Genomic DNA, 22,706 nt, shown 5'->3' with positions numbered 1-22,706 from the left:
CCATGGATGCTGGAAGGGGTTCTCTGGGAAAAATCCAGAGGAACTAGTGTGCTTCCTTTCTTCTCTCAGGGATCATAGCCACCAGTTTCTGCCTAATTTGGCTCCTCTCCAGGGCCTTCAAATTCTTATTTTTTTAATATGTTTTTTCAGCTGTTATAATTATCATCAGTATGAGGGATAGTCCAAGGAAGCTACTTTGCTGTTCCTGGAACAAAAACTCCTGGGCATCTGTATTTTAAAAGAGCAAATTATTAAAAATTACAATATTTATTGTAGGCACAGTCAAGATATTGCACAAGAAAGTTGAGCCTTACTTCATATTGGGAGCTCAAGGGAATTTTTTTTCACCTTAGACTTACTCCCGTCATGAAGCAGTCTAGTTCTCAGATTCACGGTGGGGGGTGGGTGCGGGTAGGGGGACACATACACAGTATGGCTTTGCTGTAAATCATCAAACATTTGAAGGTAGTAGTCAGGAGAATTGGTTTCCTAGTTGCAGAGATTGAAATCTGTGCAAACCACTACTCCCGTTTTTATAAGATACCAGTGTTTTACAAAAATACTATTTGTGATATAACTGTCACTGGATGCATATTAGTATATAATTGTTTATCCATAGATAGCTTAGTGAAGAAACAAAAACTCATTCAAGTTATCATAAGGAAAAAATAAGGAAAACATACTAAAGGCTGTAAGGATATATTGTAGAACCCAAGGGTAGAAAATCTAAGACCTTATCAGCAACTGGATTTGAGACCTTTGCACTATGGATAACTTAAGGTTGCAACCTTTGAATCTCTCTCCTGTGGGTCTCCTTTTTCTCTCTGGTTATCTGGTTCATTCTTTATTCTCTCTCTGCACATTGGCTGTCTTTGATTTTTCATCCACATGGTAAAAGGTGGTTGCCCCAAAGTATTTACATCTCCTCACTTACATTGACGAGCACAGACCATATCCCACTAACACAGTCCTGGGAAAGAGAATCTGATTGGCTAATTGAGGGTTGGCTGTTTCCCTGGTGAAGTAGGCTCTGACCTAGACGGTGGGATCCCAGGCCTGGCTACCCAAGTCCATTGTGTGGTTGGGGAACCGTCCTTAGATGAGACGAAGATTTTGTAAGCTGGGAAGATACTAAAAAGGATCTACCACATTAAGTATCTAGAAGGATCTGGGTGTTTCAGTGAGTAGCTACCTGGATAAATGCAGAGGCTGAAGACAGGAGATGTGTTAATTCTAAGTCTGTAAATCGCACGTTTATTTTTAGAAAATTCTATGTGTATAACCACAAGCAGCCATAGGCAATATGTTAAATAAAGAGGATTAAATGGTAAATGAGGGGTCCATTCAGAATGATATTACCAATGTTAGAACATGTTATAAATCTCAAAATCTTGGCCCTGCTTTATATATCATGGGATTACTGACTAGCATCTTAGCAACTGCTAATCAGTCTTATAGCAGAAGAGATGCCTAACCACTCCAATTTGTATGCTCTATTAAAGCGTCATATTTCTTTGCTTCTGCCACAGAACCATCTAACATACCAGATACTCAAAAAACACAGTGAATCATGATATCACTGGTGTATATAGAGTTTTCAGGTGCTTTTCAACTGTGTTTTCATGTTTCTTGTCTTCAGTTTTACAAATACCTTTTAAGTTAAACTTAAAACACAAATAAACTATGACTTTTAATTTTTTGAACTCTTGATCAACAAGAAATAGCAATTCCTGGTACTTAAAAAGAGAAAGAAATGAATGAGATAGGAAGGAATTTAGAGGCAGCAAGAACACACACGGGATTATCTTCTACAGATTTTCTGTAGGCAGAATGTATTTGTTATTATATGTAATGCCCTTTGCCCCAGAATTCCAATCTTGGGTGATTTCCCCCAGGCAAAAGACAAGCTGTATAGCTTATTTCTTTTCATAAAAATGGAAATTTGAACTCATCCGTGAGTGCTTAGGATATTTCTGTACAATTTGGAAGATGCCGTACGTTATCCACAATGATGTAGAATCACCAAGAAATGATATGGTTATATTTTAATACCAGGCATCTGGTGTTTGTGTCAAGACTTTGTAGTAGAAGATTTAGTGTAATTCAAACACATTTCAGGCATCTTAGAAGTAGGGGCTTATTTGTTCTTTGAGATATTAAAAAATGCACTTTTATCAATTTGAGTGTCAACATAAAACTTTACCTGTTTTAAAGCAGTATTTTTCAACTGGTGGTGAATGTTATTAGGAAAAAGAGGCAAACACAATGAAGGAAACAAATATCGCAAAACCTGTGGTTAAAATTGCAGCTATCCCTTTTTTACTTTACTCACAGGGTAGATTTTTGTACTCTGGACTCTTTCTACTTTGGAGACTGTCTCTAATTTGCATATAACGATATATACATCAAGGCTTCTTATCACATGCTTTTTAAAATTCAGTGGTTCCCTATTTTTTTTGATTCACTGATATGTTGCATGGCTCTGTGGTGGAAATGAAGAAATACAATGCTTTAAGGAATATAAAAAATCCTCATGTTTATCAATGGTGAGGTGTCTTTTCATTAAATAATAGCTAATAGTCTTAGGCAGTTTGGGATGAATACTTTTTTTTAATGATGTGTAAAGTGGATACTTGAGGAGCTCAGAAAAGGGGTCAGCTGACTTAGAGTGGTCTGGGAAAGGAGTGGTTGAAGAGGGAACACTGGAACTGTTTTTTTGGAAGGGTCTGTTAGGAGAGAGGGTAATCTAGGGTAGGCCTTCCAGAAATGAGGGGGCCCCGGCATATTCAAGGGGGAGTTAACTAGGTGATCTTGATTGGAGTGTTGGGTTCATGTTAGGGAGAATAAGATATGATTGGAGTATTGAGGTCAGATAGTTGTAGGTGATGAGGAGCCTTGTGATGGTAGCAGCAACTGTGTTTTTTATTTTGTTTGTTTCTTGCTTTTACTTTTTATTGGAGTGTAGTTGATTTACAATGTTGTGTTACTTTTAGGTGTACAGTGAAGTGAAGCTGTTATACATATACATATCAAGATATCCACTGTTTTTTAGATTCTTTTCCCATATAGGCCATTACACAGTATAGAGAAGAGTTCCCTTATACAGTAGGCCCTTATTAGTTATCTATTATATCTATCCTTATTAGCTATCTATTTTATATATAGTAGTGTGTATATGCCAATCCCAATCTCCCGATTTATCCTCCCCCCCTTACCCCCTAGTAACCATAAGTTTGTTTTCTACATCTGTAACTATTTTGTAGATAAATTCATTTGTACCCTTTTTTTGGAGCAGCTGTGTTTTAGGAAGATCACTCTGTTGAGGATGTAGGAAGATTGGAAGAGTAAGAGATGCGAGGCAGAAAACTAAATGAGGAAAACTGTGTGAGGTGAACTAAGGTGGTGGCTGTCAGAATAGACCAGAAGGGGAAACTCATAGAGTTGAGATAGAGTGATTAATGAACTTGAACACTAACTCCTTTGTGGATACAAAGAATAAGGAAAGGTATTAAAGACAGTTCTGAAGTTTTAAACCTGGAGATCAGTGAGAATAAGAAAATACTAAAAAACAAAGTTGGCAGAAGGAATTACTGATTTTATGGCAAGATGATTTAGGTTTCAGAATTTAGGGTTGATTTTATCAGTGAAATAGGTGAATAGGTCAGGCATGCGGTCACAGATGTGGGACTGGAGCTTGAGAGAGAAATGAGGGATAAAAACCACATCATGGTAAGAGAAATAATATATGTGGAGGCTGCTTTTTAAAGTTTAGAACCTAAAGATAAAAAGGAAATAAGATTATAGATCGTGAGGACCAAAGCAAGATTTTTATGGAGAGAGTAGAAATAGTACATTTGTGTAGATAGAAAGGGAGAAGCTGGTGAATTGAAATAGACTAAGAATCCTGAGAGCTGATAATTAAGGGGACTTCATTGATGTGGAGAAAAAGGAACAGTGATCGTAAAATACCTGGATTTAAGGATGCTGCTTAGCTAAGTCCTGGTCAGTCAATATTTTATTGTAAAAGGACAGTCATTGAATTTTAGGACAATAATTACCTCGACAGAATTACTTGGTGTAGTGTGTCTTCAAGCTTCGGTAGAAACATAATTCTGTCATATTGGTGTAATAGCCACCATTTGAGTGAAACCAGGGCATTTGTAGACATCTTTCTGTGTTGAGATTTGAAAGATATCAACAATTTGAAATTCTTTTCTGATTTACTAGCCTTCTTTTGATCACAGATTCCTGCAAACTTTATTAACATCAGTGCCAAATCTACAAAATAATTGAGTCCATCACTGGAATTGTTACTAAAGTAGAGACCCAGTTCAGTATTCTCCCTGATTATTGTGCAGTTTCAGTGATATAGTAACAGAGATAGTACTTGTCATTATATTACTTCATCAGTTTGCTGAGTAATACTCCAGTGGCCTTGTAAATAAATAAAAAAACATTGACCAATCTCTTAACATGTTTTATGCTTTCCCAGCGAACTCTTTATTGTACAGAAAATGAAATAAAGTCCATTTACTGCCACCCATGGTCATTCTCATTGATAGTTTTTATGCTCTTAGTGAGAATGGAGTGTCATGGGGAAGAGAACAGACTGTGGAGTCAGCTAAACCTGAGTTGAAATCCTGGCCTGTTATTCTGTAATTATAAGGCCTTAGGCTAGTCCCTCCCTCCCCCTCCCCCCTCCCCTTCCCCCTCCCTCCCTCCCTCCATTTTTGGAGTTTTTTTTAAAGAGCATTTTAAGGTTCAAAGCAAAATTGAGGGGGAGAGTACAGAGATTTCCCATTAGCTCCTGCTTCCAGACATGCATATAGGCTAGTTTCTTAATACCGGTAATTCTCAGTTTCTTCATCTCTAAATTACAATTAGTAATACTTACTTCATAGATTTGAGGATTGAGTAAGGTCATGTTTTTAAAATGTCTGATACTTGATAAGTACTCAGTAATGTGTATGTGCTTATAGACATAATTGGCTTTAAAACTTACTTGGAGCAATATAGTCACAGGTGTGCTTCATAAATGTTTTGATAATAATGCTTGATATGGCCCTCACATCTCTGTTGAATGGATGAATGATCATATACATATATGCAAGAATAATAGTTATATGGGACCCTGATTCTGAAAAGCTTTCACATCAGTCATGTGTAGAATTGTTTGTCTACATGTACTGTATACCACTTGGTTATCTTAAAATTTTAAACGTGGCAAGTGATTATAGAAATGAGTTGAGTTGATACACTTTAGTCCCAGGTTAGATAATCTTTAGGAACCGTGGTGATTTCTGTTCCAGATCTGCTGTTTTCTTTTACAACAGTGGGCACTTTCTATACTTGTCTTAGAAATAGTACAACTGATTCTAGCCCAGGCCCCCAAACCCCTGAGGCTCTAAAGTGGATTGATTTTTATAAGCAGGATCTGCTGGCAGCAGTGATCAAAAAAGCTGTTGCTTTTGTTGCTTTGAAACTCTGAAGATGAGTAGTGGGCCCTAGAAATTATTTGCAGGTGAGGACCACTTAGTCTGCTGTGGGCTCGCTAACCTGGCTGGCCGGTTTGTTAGAGTACTGGTCCAGTTCCTTGTCTATAATCTGAGAACTGATCTTCCTGATGAAATTTTGTGCTTTCAATGAGGTAAAACATCTAAATGGATTAGCCCCTTGCCTGCAATATAGTAAGCCCTCAGTAAATGTTACGGCATCGCAGCTGCTGCTGTTGCAATTTGGAATAATGAGGATTAAATTATGACTAAAGCAGTATATTGATTAACTCACCCAGCCCAGTGCCTGACACATAGTAGACCCTCAATAAAAATGTTCCCTTTACCCCCATGTGCAAATGCTCACTATACACCGTTCCCAGTTTTAGGAGTAGGTAGCAAATTGCTGACTTTCTGGCTACAATGAATCTTCCCTTAGGTCTACAGCTAGAAATATGAATAGCTAGGTTAATATCCTTCTGAATGTCAAGGAGGTTTTAGAATTAGGTCTTCATGGTTTTAAAATTGCTTTTTCTTAATAGCACGTCATAAATGTGTGTGTTAAGCTGTTTGTCTGCTTGTACAGATGCTGTTGACTGAGTACTTGGATATGAAAAATACTCGTGCAGCCTCTGAACCCTCAGCTCAACTAAGTTATGCCAGCACTGGGCGCGAGTGTGCAGCCTTTTTTGCCAAGAAGAAACCTCAAAGGCCCAAAAATTCTCTTTTCAAGTAAGTATCTCCCTGCTGGTAAGATAGGTGTCAAGATGTGTTAGATCCCAGTTGAACGGTTTTCTACTTTATTGACAGCCATTACTTCACTCATTTAAAGTTGATTTGAAATAATTGATAGGAAGTGACTATATATTCAACTTTGTGTACTTCCGTTTTCTGTAAGGGAGGTGACTATTTTGGAATATGGTTACTGGACTATCTAGAACTTTTTTTTTCTTTTTTTTTTTAAAGTATATATATATATTTTTTTTCCTTTTTTTTTTTTTAAAGTATTTGTTTATTTATCCATTCATGGCTGTGTTGGGTCTTCGTTTCTGCACGAGGGCTTTCTCTAGTTGCGGCAAGCGGGGGCCACTCTTCATCGCAATGCGCAGGCCTCTCACTATCGCGGCCTCTCTTGTTGCGGAGCACAGGCTCCAGACGCGCAGGCTCAGCAGTTGTGGCTCATGGGCCCAGCTGCTCCGCGGCATGTGGGATCTTCCCAGACCAGGGCTCGAACCCGTGTCCCCTGCACCAGCAGGCAGACTCTCAACCACTGCGCCACCAGGGAAGCCCCTCTAGAACTTTTAATAAAAAAAATTCTGGAATTTGTTTCTGGGGAGTCATATAAAATGAAGAGAAATGAAATTCTCCCCTTGGAATTTTATATGAAATGAAAGGAAATGAAATATTTCAGCCTTTGGAAAGCCCCAAGTGCCAAGAAACAACCTTTGTTAATATAGTCACGCAAATCTCTCTACCTAAGTAGTATTGGGTTTTACTTGATTTAGTAAAAGAACAATGTGGAAATTCTTTTTTTCAAATTACGATTAGCTACCCTCACCTGGCCATGTATCCTAAGTGTATGTCACTTGGTAACAGGTAACAGTTAATATTATTATTAACATTAATAATAATAACGATAACAGCTACCATTGCTTGAGTGCTTACTATGTACCAGGCACTGTGGTAAATGAGTTTCTCAGAAGAATCTCAATCAAACATAATTTGATTCAGATTATACCAAATTTGGGCAGCAGGGTAGTGGTTAATGCTTACTGAGTCCTTACTAAGTGCTAGCCAAGGCATAAAGCCACTTTCATGGATTGTCTCATGTATTTATTCATTCTAACACTCTAATGGGCGTGGGTTCTATTTTTCATCCTCTATTACACGGTAAAAAAAATTGAGGCGCATGCACAGAAACATATAATTCAGAAAAGAAGACAGACAAGTAAATAGTTGGTGACAGTTCCATGTAGTAAAATGTATGAGATGAGCACATGGTATTAGTGGAGGTTAGGAAGGGACTCTCAATCAGGATCAGCTCTTAAACTTCTCAGGAAACTTCACACTACCCTCCTGGGAGCAAAGCCAACTCTTCCACTGAGTTAACAGTGCCTTGGGAATCAAAGGCTACCAAACACTACCTATGCGGTATTGGGTATTGTTTATTCTCATGGTCAATGACTTTCTCTCCTCAGCACTCGTCAGAGGGGATTATTGGATCACATACATGGCACAGAGAAAGTTTATTGGAAACCCCAATCTATTTATCAGAATTACGTGTGATCTAAATGCAATGTGGTATCCTGGAACAGAAAAAGGATATTAGTGGAAAATTTTGTGAAGTCCAAATAAAGTCTGTAGTTTTGTGTCATACCAATGTTAATTACTTAGATGCAACAAAATGTACCACGATTATGTAAGACATTAACATTAGGGAGAGATTTGGGTGAAAGGTATACAGGAACTCTCTGTACTATTTTGCATCTTTTCTATAAACTTAATGATTCCAAAATAAAATTTGTTTTTAAAAATTTTTTTTAAAAATCAAGGCACAAGAGGTTAAGGAAATTATGCAAATTCACACGGCTAACAAGTGGTAGAAATAGGATTTAAATCTTGCCAGACCTATGTTCTTCTAAGGAATTAATAGATATTTAAGAAGTTGTATCTGTAAATCTAAGCATGTAAAGTGACTACATAAGTATCATCCCAGTATTCTGAATTTCTTCTTTTTAAATATTTGAAAGTCCAGTATCTTCTGTTGATGCACTTTTGAGATTTGTTTTCTGTCAAGGATTCATAGAGTTCTTAATCATTAAGGAAAGTTTCAACAGTTCATTTATCTTGTGGTCTAGAGGAGAGGAGATTTACTGTGCCCACACTGGAATGAAATCCATTCTGTTTATTGAATTCGTTCTCTTTTTTTTTTTTTTTAAACAGTTTTATTCAGAGGTTGGATGCAGTATCAGTTAAAAGGCTTTAGTCTGCAAGTAGCATGGAACCCCAAATGAATAGAATAACCTGTAAGAAAGTTATTATCTCACACATAAGAATAAATATAGAGGATTCTGTAATTCACCAGTACAGTATCATCAAGGACTCAGCCCTTTCAACTTCTCTGCATTCAGTCCCACTCCAATAAAAATGGTGGTGCCCAGGAAATAGTGTGCGATTCATCCTGCAAATCTCTCTCTTTTTTTTAATTAGTAAGCTTTATTTTTATCCATTTTAGGTTTACAGAAAAATTAAGCTGACAGTACAGAGATTTCCCTTATGTCCCTTTACACCATAGTTTCTCCTCTTTATTAACACCATAGTTTCTCCTCTTATTATTAGTGTGGCATATTAGTTACAATTGATGAATCCATATTGATACATCGTTATTAGTTAAAGTCCATTGTTTATGTTAGGGTTCACTCTTTGTATAGTTCTGTGGGTTTGGAGAAATGCACAATGTCATATATCCACCATTATAATATCTTACAGAATAGTTTCACTGCCCTAAACATCCGATTTTCCACTTATTCATTCCTCCTCCTTTTCCTTACCCCCTTGAAATGACTGATCTTTTTTACTATCTCTATAGTTTGCCCTTTCCAGAATGTCTTAAAGTTAGAATCATACAGTACGTAGCTTTTTCAGACTGGCTTCTTTCACTTAGCAGTATGCATTTAAGGTTCATCCATGTCTTTCTGTGGCTTTTTGTGGCATCCTTTGTATCGCTAAATCATACTACTTGTGTGGATGTACCACAGTTGTTTTTCCATTCAGCTATTGAAAGACATCTTGATTGCTTCCAGCTTCTGGCAGTTATGAATAAAGCAGCGATAAGCATTCATGCGCAGGTTTTTGTGTCAGTGTCAGTATTCGACTCATTTGGATAAATACCCAGGAGCATGATTACTAGATCATATGGTAGGACTATGTTTAACTGTGTAAGACACTGCCGTACTGTGTTCCAGAATGGCTATATCATTACAAATCCGTTTTTATTAATGATTAATTATCCATCTGTTAATCTTTTTTGCCAGTCACAAAGCCCCTCTGCAAGTTTTTCTCAAGAAAACTAATAGGACCTGGGTCTGAGGCCCATTCCTAAAGCAGTCACTGGCAAGGGGAAGCAGACCATGGTGACAGTCTTAAACCAATCAGAGTTCATCTCCAGTGATAGGTCTGCAGCTGGAGAAGGGGGCCCCTTCTGAGCACCCTGCCGAGTGAGAGGGAGCAAGGACGCAGACGCCCAGATAGAATCGGGCCTGTGCCAGCGAACAAGATAGATAGTGGGAGGAAAGGTGTTTGATGGAGGCAACTAAGACTGCCTCAGATACTGCCTAAGGCCTGCTGTTAGGCCTTTTCTTTCCCCTCTCCCCTCCCTTCCTCCCTCCGCCCCTTCCCGTCCTACCCACCCCTCTTCAAGCTCAACTGACCGTTCTCAGTCTACGCCTATTGCAGAAAGCAGGTTTCGGGGTGTTTAGATTTCATGCTGTCAGCCCTCACCCCTAACTTGCAACCTCAGACCACGTAAACATTTTCAGACATGTAGCCAATCCTGAAATTGTGGTGTAGGAAAACATAAGTTACTGGAAATGAATAAGTGAACGATTACTTAAGTAATCGTTACACATTTGTTATTATTACATAGTAATAAAAACTCATCACCTGCACAGAATTAGGCCATTCTTAGAAATTTGCCCATTTCTAGTTTTGGTTCCACCATTAATGAGCCATGTGAGTCAGGGCAGTTCTCTTGTCTCAGTGGCCTCAGTGCCTTTGGCTGTAAAGTGAGGAGGTGAGACTGGCTAATCCCTCATGCCTCTTTTACTGTAAAATCATATCCATCTGTGACTTGTTGCAAACACAAAAAGGATTCCTGAGTAGTGAAAATGCATCAGGTCATAAAGGATTCAGATTTTGGCAAGCTGTCATCTGTTTCTGTCACATCTGTGAAGAACCTTATTACTCTCTTTAATTGTCCCTAGCCAAGGTTAATTAAGTGTGTTTAAGTTCTTTCTTATTGTATATGGTGTGCCTCTCTGTTCTTTGCTCAAGAGTTTATTTTTTCCCTTGCCGTTTCTGATCAATAGCTGTCAGCCTGCTTTTTGGAGGTCAGTGGCTTCTCGTCAGCACTTGACTGGCAGGTGACACTTTTGAAGTACTGCACACTTTGCCTTTCTTCTGGCTGTTTGTGCCCTCTTAGTTCTTGGCAGGGTGCAGAGAAAGGATCAAGTAACTCAGCTGTTTCCCTCAGACTGACATTCATCTTGGTATTCATCTTCCTTGTCAAAGAACCGATAAAGAAGGCATAATTAAGAAAAACGTTGGTGCTCCTTCCTTGTGGCCAGAAACCTATCCCGTTATCACTGTTGCTCTTTCACTGTGTTGCTGTTTACCCCTTAGTGGCTGTAATTCTTAGAAGGATTTCTCCTGTCAGCCTGTTATCCTGACTTTGAAAATCTCAGGTTTGAAATGGAATTTCTTAGCACATCAAAGAATTTACAGTTTGATGATACAGTCATAGTTTTACCTGTTTTTGTTGTTGTTGTTGTTCTTCCTTACCTGCAAGTTACTTTTAAGACTGTGATTTGTTGTTGTTGTTTTTTCTATTTTGTAGTCATTGTGTTAGCTTTTAAAACCATGTTCTATATCACGAACCCATCCCCCATGTTTCTAACCTCTGAAGCAGTCCCTGGGGAGGTGTGAACAACATTTTGTAGCTTGGTATTTTTGAAAGTATTTTATGTGGTAAAATACAACAACAACCAAAAAAAAAAAAACAGGTAAAATTATGACTGTATCAAACCGTAAATCCTTTGATGTGGTAAGAAATTGCATTTCAAACCTGAGATTTTCTGTCAGGATAACAGGCTGACAGGAGAAATCCTTCTAAGAATTACAGGTGGCCGGTAAGAATCCTGGCAGCCGTTTAGAAAGTATATTGTTTTTGAGGACTTTTAAGGAGAGACCATAGATGCCTTGTTTCTCTGGTGTAGTTATTTAACATCATTTCTCACAGCCTTTTGTGCTAGTCCTCTCACTGGGGGAGTTAGAAAGGCCGGCGGTCAGCTCTGAGGAGCCCATATTTCTGTGGTGGCAGCTGGCAGACACTGATGTCTTTTGAGCTGCCTAGGAGCAAAATCAGAATGCCTTTAGAGGGTACTGCTGTTGCTGTGTGTGTAGGGATCCTGGCAAGGGATCTGGAGGCAAAAGAATGTTTCAAGATCGAGTGTATCAGTTGAAATAGAGAAGGAGCAGAAGATCCAAATACTGTCATGGAGGAAGGTTTAGGCAGGAATATCATCCACAAATCAAGGTCTATGGCAGCCTGCCCTGGCCTGGAACAGCCAGAACGTCTTGGTCGTGGAACACTAGGGAGCGTCACACGGGCTGGAGTAGAATACTGTCGGAATATACAGAGCTGGACACCACCTGTTTGGTTACTACCTAAATGTTTGTTTACGCTGCATTTCGTTGCAGGTTCGAATCATCCTCCCATGCCATCAGTATGAGTGCCTATTTGCGAGAACAGAGAAGGGAGCTGTACAGTCGGAGTGGAGAGCTTCAAGGTGGGTAATCGACCTTCTCCGGAAAAATTAGTTTTCTGGAGGAAGATCTGAAGTGTTTATAGCATGTGAATTTGAGGTCTGCATTCACAGGATTCTTTCAAGATAGCAAAGATGGAAAGACTTGGTAATCTGTTTCTTCTATCATTTCCCAGCATCAGCTGCCAAGCAGCTAAAACTATTACTATGGCCACAGGATTTATAGACCTGCTACCATTCAAGTGGGAACTCAATGTAAAAAGAAATGAGGGCAGTTCCTTTTTGCTTAAAGATGGCAGACATGATTCCAGTCACCGTCTAGGGGAATGCCAGTCTTCTGTGGCTGCCACTGTTATTTTAATTATTGTTTTCAGTACCTTCTGGAATATGGCAGGAGTACTTGAGATTTGGAAAAATACAGATGCAGCCTCTGTCGTTATTTAAAGGGAAGAAGGATGCCTTTAAACAGTACGTTCTGATCAACCTAACTTTGATACGCAGGATATTTGATGTTCATGTGTGGTTACTAGAAAGTTGGAATCTGAAGAAGAAAATAATTAAGAAAATAAATTATAAGTAAATTTATTTAAATAAAAAAAATCACACTAATAACATTTTTTCCTGTGACCAAATGGATGCTAATCATGGTAAATGTGATCAATTAAGAAAGATTTGTGAAGGTCTGCTAAGTGCAAGGCATCCAAGCACTGGAAGGGATGGAAGTTGTTGAGTACATGGAAATAAAAGATAAAAACCTTAAGATCCAGTTATGAAAGTAAGGAATGAATATCAATCACAATATAAGGCAGTCAGTGGTAACAACTAAGTGGATGGTATGGATAAAATTGCTAGAGGAGTTGAGAGGGGAGAGATTCTTTAAATTATTTTAGAACTATGGGCTTTCTCCATGAGGGATGGAGAAGAACACTTTCACTGTCTCTGATGCATTGCAGGCACTTGGAATATTTTGTAGTGACCAGCCTACACAATTAAATATTTAGTTTTTAAGACTCATCATAATTCTACATCAGAATATCAGGAAGCAACTAGCCAGCCTTTCTAGAGTTAAAAGACTAGTCATTCCTACCTTCACCTTCATTATTAATCTATCAGTAAATACCTGTAAATTTTTCCAAAGACGCTGCTATGCTGTCTCATAGTTATATCACGGTAATAATTCCCCAGCTCAGACATACAGTTACCAGAATTAAAAGCCTAGAAATACATTTGCGGATATAAGGAAAGGAAATTAGCTTACAAGCATTTTATTTAATATTAAAGTATTGCTGTATGTTCTAGAAAACATGAAGTGTGTGTCTTGGAGTCTTGAAGTGGAGGAGTACAGAGAGTAGTTAGGTTTGGAACAAATGAAGGAGTGAGCCACTGTCTGGTCAGTCAGACAAGGAGGGAGGGAGGAGGGTGACCTGGGCTTCTGCAGCATAGGGTGGATTGCAAGGCTTGGACGGAAATGATAGTTTTGGAACACACATTCTTGTAGGACTGATCATACTTGCACTGACACTTAGGGGGCGTAGAAGATTACCTAGGTTTGGAGAGCTCTTCCATATCTCCACCTTCCATCACAGTGTCCTACTTATAAATTCAGAATTGACCTAAGGAGTAGTTTAAGTTTACCTCCAAAATTTCTCTCCATCTGGCTTCTAGTATATGAAATTCGTTTAGTGAGGACACCCAGAGCCTTTCTTCTTCTGTTTTAGCTTGAATCCTGATCACTTCATTTTTATTAATTAAAAATTTTAATTTTTTAGAGCAGTTTTAGGTTCACAGAAGAACTGAGTAGAAAGTACAGAGAACAGCCCCGTCCCTACATACGTATACACAGCCTCCCCGACTTGCAGCAGACAGCCTGCACCGCAGTAAAGCTTTTCACTTGACACTTAGAGATGAAAAGGTAGACCATGTAACTAATGGGACAGCAGTGCAACTTGTCATTCACTCGTCTTCAAGCATCGTTACTGAATGAGGATAAATGACAGATACCAGCTTCTCCTTTTTAGTAGACAGCGAGCGCAGTGAGTGAGCACACGGTGTGTGCTCTGCTCTCGCTGTGCCCCATCCCCACCCCCACCCGTGGTCCATGACCTCTTGAGAGACAGACAGTACAGCCAATCAGAGAAGAGTAGAGGGTTCTGGGCTCATACTGCCTACGTTTAAAATCTAGCTCCCCCTTTGCTAGCTTCAGAAGCTCTGTGCCTCCTTATCTCTAAATGGGCGTATCTCTAAACAGTGCCTGCCCCATGAGGTTGTTGTGAACGTTAGGTGAGTAAGCTATGAAAAGTGCTGAGAAAAGTACCTGACATGTAGTAAATGTTATGCCTTCCTCCTTCTCTCCAAATGTTATCACTAGTTTTGTCACTTAAGAGTTTTCGTATACATTCTGTTTGTCTCCTCGTTGGGCTAATCCCTGCTCAGCTTTCCAACTTCAGTTTGTTACTGTGATGAGCCCTCCCTACTAGTGTCTCCTCTCCCTACCGTACCCCCCTCCAAAAAAAAAAAACAAAGCACACACTCTCTGTCTCTCTTTCCTTCTCTCTCTCTCTGGGCTCGTGGCCCCTGCTGTGTGCTCACATCTTTACTGTTCCCTTTCTTATATCATTTTCCGCACTATATTGTGGATTTGCGCACTTGTTTGAGTCCGCCACAGAGCTATAAGCTCCATGAGGGACATACTGTTTTATTCCCTGTGCTTAGTACGGTGCCTGGTATAGTAAATGTTCGTAAATACTGATTGACTCACTGACAGAAGGAATGAGAACAGCAGAGGTCTAAAGTAGGATGGACAGCTTATTAGTGAGAGGTTAGGAAGGCAGCCCCAAAGGAGATGGGGCCACTGACAGCCATTATCAGCTTCATAGGTTTGCATTAGCTTTTAAGTTTAAGCCGAAGTAGAGCCTATACGTAGATACATTTTTGTTCTTTGCAGTTATACATGGCTTTATTAAATAGAAATGTTGCCCTTGAGCTGTCTGGCCTAGGACAACATTGCTGTATATAATTGAAAAACATTGAAAAATCCAACTAAGTTACAGAGGACTTTCATTCTGTGAGAATGGTTAATCGAAGAATCATCATAATCTAACTAGGAACTTTCCCATCCTTCAAAAAGTTAGTTGAAATATGGAACTTTCAAGCAACAGTCTATTGTACTTACCAGTGTTGAGCAAAATAGGAGCATTTATCTCTGGTTAGAGGGGAGAAAGTAGCTAGCAAACATATCATGTTCATAATAACCATTAAAATTAATTGAGCTGACACATCACGTGCTTGGTGAGAGGCTGTATCAGCTGACCAGTTTTTGTGCAAGTTTGATGGAGTTTCATTTAGGAACCAAAGTTTCTCTGATGAATGCTTTTAATATTGCAGCAGGAAAAAAGGAGCTGGTGGGGGAATCACATCTTTTTTCCATTAAAAACGGTCATTCTTTTTCAGTTATTCTATTAATCTGGCTGGTCCGAGGACCACAGTGAGATCTGCATTTCACCTTATCCTGAAAAGGCATAGTTAAATAGTTCAGTCACATCATAAGAGACTGGCAGGAGATTTTCGTGTCTTCTCTTAGAGCCACGAAGCTGCAGGCTTCGCTTCCCAGTGGTTTGGTTCGTGAGGTCAGCTCATCTTTCTGTGGTAGGAGAGTGGTAAAGATAGACCATCAAAGTAACATTAAAAGGCTCACATCTGACAAAAGTTAAGCTCCTGCCAACATTTCTTATTCATCATGCAATTAAAAAATGTTCAAATTAACAACACACAAGGGGGAAAAAAGAATGAAAACATGAGATTTCTTTGGTATCATCAACCCATCTCAGTTGGCTCTAACTGTCAGGGTACAGGTGGTTCATTACATCATGTGCTGTGGGCAGCTGGGCTGAGGACGTCGGGGTGCTGTTCCCAAGTGTGCAGGGCAACAGCTGGAAGTCAGACTTGGGCATGTGTCTGCATTAATCATGGATGTCCTGTTGTTCTGAGCCCCTCCACTGCTTCATTGTACTGCTCACACAGTCATGTGGTAGCATAGAAAGGTACTCATTTTAAAGAACATTTAGCTTGAATACAGTGTCTGAGTTTTGGGTTTTTTTTGAATTTTATTTTATTTATTTTTTTATACAGCAGGTTCTTATTAGTCATCCATTTTATACACATCAGTGTATACATGTCAATCCCAATCTCCCAGTTCATCACACACACACCCCTCCCCAACCCCTCGCTTTCCCGCCTTGGTGTCCATACGTTTGTTCTCTACATCTGTGTCTCAGTTTCTGCACTGCAAACTGGTTCATCTGTACCATTTTTCTAGGTTCCACAGATATGCATTAATATACGATATTTGTTTTTCTCTTTCTGACTTACTTCACTCTGTATGACAGTCTCTAGATCCATCCACGTCTCAACAAATGACCCAATTTCGTTCCTTTTTATGGCTGAGTAATATTCCATTGTATTATGTACCACATCTTCTTTATCCATTCGTCTGTCGATGGGCATTTAGGTTGCTTCCATGTCCTGGCTATTGTAAATAGTGCTGCAATGAACATTGGGGTGCATGTGTCTTTTTGAATTATGGTTTTCTCTGGGTATATGCCCAGCAGTGGGATTGCTGGGTCATATGATAATTCTGTTTTTAGTTTGTTAAGGAACCTCCATACTGTTCTCCATAGTGGCTGTATCAATTTATATTCCCACCAACAGTGCAAGAGGGTTCCCTTTTCTCCACACCCTCTCCAGCATTTGTTGTTTGTAGATTTTCTGATGATGCCCATTCTGACTGGTGTGAGGTGATACCTCATTGTAGTTTTGATTTGCATTTCTCTAATAATTAGTGATGTTGAGTAGCTTTTCATGTGCTGCTTGGCCATCTGTATGTTTTCTTCAGAGAAATGTCTGTTTAGGTCTTCTGCCCATTTTTGGATTGGGTTGTTTGTTTTTTTAATATTGAGCTGCATGAGCTGTTTATATATTTTGGAGATTAGTCCTTTGTCCATTGATTCGTTTGCAAATATTTTTTCCCATTCTGAGGGTTGTCTTTTCATCTTGTTTGTGGTTTCCTTTGCTGTAGTAAAGCTTTGAAGTTTCATTAGGTCCCATTTGTTTATTTTTGTTTTTATTTCCATTACTCTAGGAGGTGGATCAAAAAAGATCTTGCTGTGATTTAGGTCAAAGAGTTCTTCCTATGTTTTCCTCTAAGAGTTTTATAGTGTCCGATCTTACATTTAGGTCTCTAATCCATTTTGAGTTTATTTTTGTGTATGGTGTTAGGGAGTGTTCTAATTTCATTCTTTTACATGTAGCTGTCCAGTTTTCCCAGCACCACTTATTGAAGAGACTGTCTTTTCTCCATTGTATATCTTTGCCTCCTTTGTCATAGATTAGTTGACCATAGGTGCGTGGGTTTATCTCTGGGCTTTCTATCCTGTTCCATTGATCTATATTTCTGTTTTTGTGCCAGTACCATATTGTCTTGATTACTGTAGCTTTATAGTATAGTCTGAAGTCAGGGAGTCTGATTCCTCCAGCTCCGTTTTTTTCCCTCAAGACTGCTTTGGCTATTTGGGGTCTTTTGTATCTCCATACAAATTTTAAGACTTTTTGTTCTAGTTCTGTAAAAAATGCCATTGGTACTTTGATAGGGATTACATTGAATCTGTAGACTGCTTTGGGTAGTGTATTCATTTTCGCAATATTGATTCTTCCAATCCAAGAACATGGTATATCTCTCCATCTGTTGGTATCATCTTTAATTTCTTTCATCAGTGTCTTATAGTTTTCTGCATATAGGTCTTTTGTCTCCCTAGGTAGGTTTATTCCTAGGTATTTTATTCTTTTTGTTGCAGTGGTAAATGGGAGTGTTTCCTTAATTTCTCTTTCAGATTTTTCATCATTGGTGTATAGGAATGCAAGAGATTTCTGTGCATTAACTTTGTATCCTGCAACTTTACCAAATTCATTGATTAGCTCTAGTAGTTTTCTGGTGGCATCTTTAGGATTCTCTATGTATAGTATCATGTCATCTGCAAACAGTGACAGTTTTACTTTTTCTTTTCCAATTTGTATTCCTTTTATTTCTTTTTCATCTCTGATTGCCGTGGCTAGGATTTCCAAAACTATGTTGAATAATAGTGGTGAGAGTGGACATCCTTGTCTTGTTCCTGATCTTAGAGGAAATGGTTTCCGTTTTTCACCATTGAGAATGATGTTTGCTGTGGGTTTGTCGTATATGGTGTTCATTATGTTGAGGTAGGTTCCCTCTATGCCCACTTTCTGGAGAGTTTTTGTCATTAATGGGTGTTGAATTTTGTCAAAAGCTTTTTCTGCATCTATTGAGATGATCATATGGTTTTTATTCTTCAATTTGTTAATATGGTGTATCACATTGATTGATTTGCGTATATTGAAGAATCCTTGCATCCCTGGGATAAATCCCACTTGATCGTGGTGTATGATCCTTTTAATGTGTTGTTGGATTCTGTTTGCTAGTGTTTTGTTGAGGATTTTTGTATCTATATTCATCAGTGGCATTGGTCTGTAATTTTCTTTTTTTGTAGTATCTTTGTCTGGTTTTGGTATCAGGGTGATGGTGGCCTCATGGAATGAGTTTGGAGTGTTCCTTCCTCTGCAGTTTTTGGGAAGAGTTTGAGAAGGGTGGATGTTAGCTCTTCTCTAAATGTTTGATAGAATTTACCTGTGAAGCCATCTGGTTCTGGACTTCTGTTTGTTGGAAGATTTTTAATCACAGTTTCAGTTTCATTACTTGTGATTGGTCTGTTCATATTTTGTATTTCTTCCTGGTTCAGTCTTGGAAGGTTATACCTTTGTAAGAATTTGTCCATTTCTTCCAGGTTGTCTATTTTATTGGCATAAAGTTGCTTGTAGTAGTCTCTTAGGATGCTTTGTATTTCTGTGGTGTCTGTTGTAACTTCTCCTTTTTCATTTGTAATTTTATTGATTTGAGTCCTCTCCTCTTTTTCTTGATGAGTCTGGCTAATGGTTTATCAATTTTGTTTATCTTTTCAGAGAACCAGCTTTTAGTTTTATTGACCTTTGCTATTGTTTTCTTTGTTTCTATTTCATTTATTTCTGCTCTGACCTTTAAGATTTCTTTCCTTCTACTAACTTTGGGTTTTGTTTGTTCTTCTTTCTCTAGTTTCTTTAGGTGTAAGGTTAGATTGTTTATTTGAGATTTTTGTTGTTTCTTGAGGTAGGCTTGTACAGCTGTAAACTTCCATCTTAGAACTGCTTTTGCTGCATCCCATAGGTTTTGGATCATCGTGTTTTCGTTGTCATTTGTCTCTAGGTATTTTTATTTTCCACTTTGATTTCTTCAGTGATCTCTTGGTTATTTAATGTATTGTTTAGCCTCCATGTTTTTGTGTTTTTTACGTTGTTTTCCCTGTAATTGATTTCTAATCTCATAGCGTTGTGGTCAGAAAAGATGCTTGATATGATTTCAGTTTTCTTAAATTTACTGAGGCTTGATTTGTGACCCAAGATGTGATATTCCTGCTGTTTTTGGATGGAATGTCCTATCAATATCAATTAAATCTATCTGGTGTATTGTGTCATTTAAAGCTTGTGTTTCCTTATTAATTTTCTGTTTGGGTGATCTGTCCATTGGTGTAAGTGAGGTGTTAAAGTCCCCCACTATTATTGTGTTACTGTCGATTTCCTCTTTTATAGCTGTTAGCAGTTGCCTTATGTATTGAGGTGCTCCTATGTTGGGTGCACATATATTTATAATTGTTATATCTTCTTTTGGATTGATCCCTTGATCATTATGTAGTGTCCTTCCTTGTCTCATGCAACATTCTTTATTTTAAAGTCTATTTTATCTGATATGAGTATTGCTACTCCAGCTTTCTTTTGATTTCCATTTTCATGGAATATCTTTTTCCATCCCCTCACTTTCAGTCTGTATGTGTCACCAGGTCTGAAGTGGGTCTTTTGTAGACAGCATACATATGGGTCTTGTTTTTGTATCCATTCAGCGAGCCTGTGTCTTTTGGTTGGAACATTTAATACATTCATGTTTAAGGTAATTATCGATATGTATGTTCCTATTACCATTTTCTTAATTGTTTTTGGTTTGTTTTTGTAGATCCTTTTCTTCTCTTGTGTTTCCCACTTAGAGAAGTTCCTTTAGCATTTGTTTTAGAGCTGATTTGGTGGTGCTGAATTCCCTTAGCTTTTGCTTGTTTGTAAAGCTTTTGATTTCTCCATCGAATCTGAATGAGATCCTTGCCGGGTAATCGTGGTTGTAGGTTCTTCCCTTTCATCACTTTAAATATGTCATGCCACTCCCTTCTGGCTTGTAGAGTTTCTGCTGAGAAATCAGCTGTTAACCTTATGGGAGTTCCCTTGTATGTTATTTGTCATTTTTCCGTTGTTGCTTTCGGTAATTTTTCTTTGTCTTTAATTTTTGCCAGTTTGATTACTGTGTGTCTCGGCGTGTTTCTCCTTGGGTTTATCCTGACTGGGACTCTCTGCACTTCCTGGACTTGGGTGGCTATTTCTTTTCCCTTGTTAGGGAAGTTTTCGACTATAATTTCTTCACATATTTTCTTGGGTCCTTTCTCTTTCTCTTCTCCTTCTGGGACCCCTATAATGCGAATGTTGTGTTTAATTTTGTCTCAGAGGTCTCTTAGGCTGTCTTCATTTCTTTTCATTCTTTTTTCTTTAGTCTGTTCCACGGCAGTGAATTCCACCATTCTGTCTTCCAGGTCACTTATCCGTTCTTCTGCCTCACTTATTCTGCTATTGATTCCTTCTAGTGTAGTTTTCATTTCAGTTATTGTATTGTTCATCTCTGTTTGTTCTGTAATTCTTGTAGGTCTTTGTTAAACATTTCTTGGCATCTTCTCGATCTTTGCCTCCATTGTTTTTCCGAGGTCCTGGATCATCTTCACTATCATTATTGTGAATTCTTTTTCTGGAAGGTTGCCTATCTCTACTTCATTTAGTTGTTTTTCTGGGGTTTTATCTTGTTCCTTCATCTGGTACATAGCCCTATGCCTTTTCATCTTGTCTATCTTTCTGTGAATGTGGTTTTTTTCCCACAGCCTGCAGACTGTAGTTTTTCTTGCTTCTACTGTCTGCCCTCTGGTGGATGAGGTTATCTAAGAGGCTTGTGTAAGTTTCCTGATGGGAGAGACTGGTGGTGGGTAGAGCTGGCTGTTGCTCTGTTGGGCAGAGCTCAGTAGAACTTTAATCTGCTTGTCTGCTGATGGATGGGGTTTGGTTCCCTCCCTGTTGGTTGTTTGGCCTGAGGCGACCCAACACTGGAGCCCACCAGGGCTCTTTGTTGGGGCTATTGGTGGGCTCTGGGAGAGGTCATGGCAAGGAGTACTTCCCAGAACTTCTGCTGCCAGTGTCCTTGTCCTCTCGGTGAGACAGAGCCACCCCCTCCCTCTGCAGGAGACCCTCCAACACTAGCAGGTAGGTCTGGTTCAGTCTCCTATGGGGGCACTTCTCCTTCCCCTGGGTCCCGATGCACACACTACTTTGTATGTGCCTTCCAAGAGTGGGGTCTCTGTTTCCCCCAGTCCTGTCAAAGTCCTGCAGTCATATCCCGCTAGCCTCAGAATCTGATTCTCTAGAAATTCCTCCTCCTGTTGCCGGACTCCCAGGTTGGGAAGCCTGACTTGGGGCTCAGAACCTTCACTCCAGTGGGTGGACTTCTGTGGTATGTGTTCTCCCGTTTGTGAGTCACCCACCCAGCAGTTACGGGATTTGATTTTATTGTGACTGTGCCCCTCCTACCATCTCATTGTGGCTTCTCCTTTGTCTTTGGGTGTGGGGTATCTTTTTTGGTGATTAGTTCCATTGTCTTCCTGTCAATGGTTGTTCAGCAGTTAGTTGTGATTCTGGTGGTCTCGCAAGAGGGAGTGGGAGTCTAGTGTCTGAGTTTTAATATGTGATTCTTCAGGAGAATAAGGTAACTGATGAACACATTGTCTCATGAGGGTTGAAAAAAAAAGTCAAAATACTTAACTGCTGCCCATGACCAAAACAAGGTCTTTGGTTAATCCCCTGTGCCTCGGTTTTCTCATTTGAAAAATAGAGCTGTTATCAGTTCTAACTCTTTTAGGGGGGGATATTGTGACTCTAAAATTAGATATCAAAACTCTGGAAAAATTAGAATAGCTATAATTGATTGAAATTAAAATGGTGCTTTAAAATAAGTTTATCATTGTGGAATGAGGAGAGCTGCATCCCTCTCTTTATTTCTCATTTTCTCTTCCCATTCACTCTTACTGTTTCTCTAGGTCGGCTCACCTCAGGGTCACCGGTGACCTCCATCTTGGCAGATTCAGTGTTTGCTTTTGTGTGTTCATCTCAATTGCTCGTTCAGCAACTGTTTTCCTTTTCTCTTTCTCATGTTCTTTCTGAGCCTTCTCAAGGGCTCCTTGCAGTGTCTCATGGTTTGGTCCTGAAAGCTTTCCTGTGTTCCCTCTGTACACTCTCCCCTGATGATCTCATCCAAAACCAAGCTTTGCCTGGGGCCAGGTGCAGATGACTTGCAGATCTAGGTCTCCTGCCCAAATCTCATTATTGTTTCCTGATCTCTTCCAGCATCCTATCTCCCCTCCCCACATCTTATCATTCTTAACCTCAGCATGTTTTTTATTTTCCTCATAATACTTAAAAAAATATGTACATC

General features: G+C 39.1%; 1 protein-coding gene across 1 annotated transcript in view; it reads left to right on the top strand.

Annotated features, from left to right (window-relative positions):
- Positions 1–22,706, top strand: part of EXOC4 (exocyst complex component 4) — a 797,314-nt gene that overhangs the window by 218,514 nt on the left and 556,094 nt on the right. Inside the window, exons 8-9 of the mRNA XM_036863209.1 lie at positions 6,079–6,224; positions 11,970–12,058. Of these exons, the coding sequence (XP_036719104.1) occupies positions 6,079–6,224; positions 11,970–12,058 (235 nt within the window). The remainder of the gene's footprint in view (positions 1–6,078; positions 6,225–11,969; positions 12,059–22,706) is intronic.

Source organism: Balaenoptera musculus, chromosome 9 (assembly GCF_009873245.2).
Source record: "Balaenoptera musculus isolate JJ_BM4_2016_0621 chromosome 9, mBalMus1.pri.v3, whole genome shotgun sequence".
Taxonomy (NCBI): domain Eukaryota; kingdom Metazoa; phylum Chordata; class Mammalia; order Artiodactyla; family Balaenopteridae; genus Balaenoptera; species Balaenoptera musculus.
The sequence above is the reverse complement of the archived record's forward strand: the minus strand, read 5'-3'. Positions and strand labels throughout refer to the sequence as shown.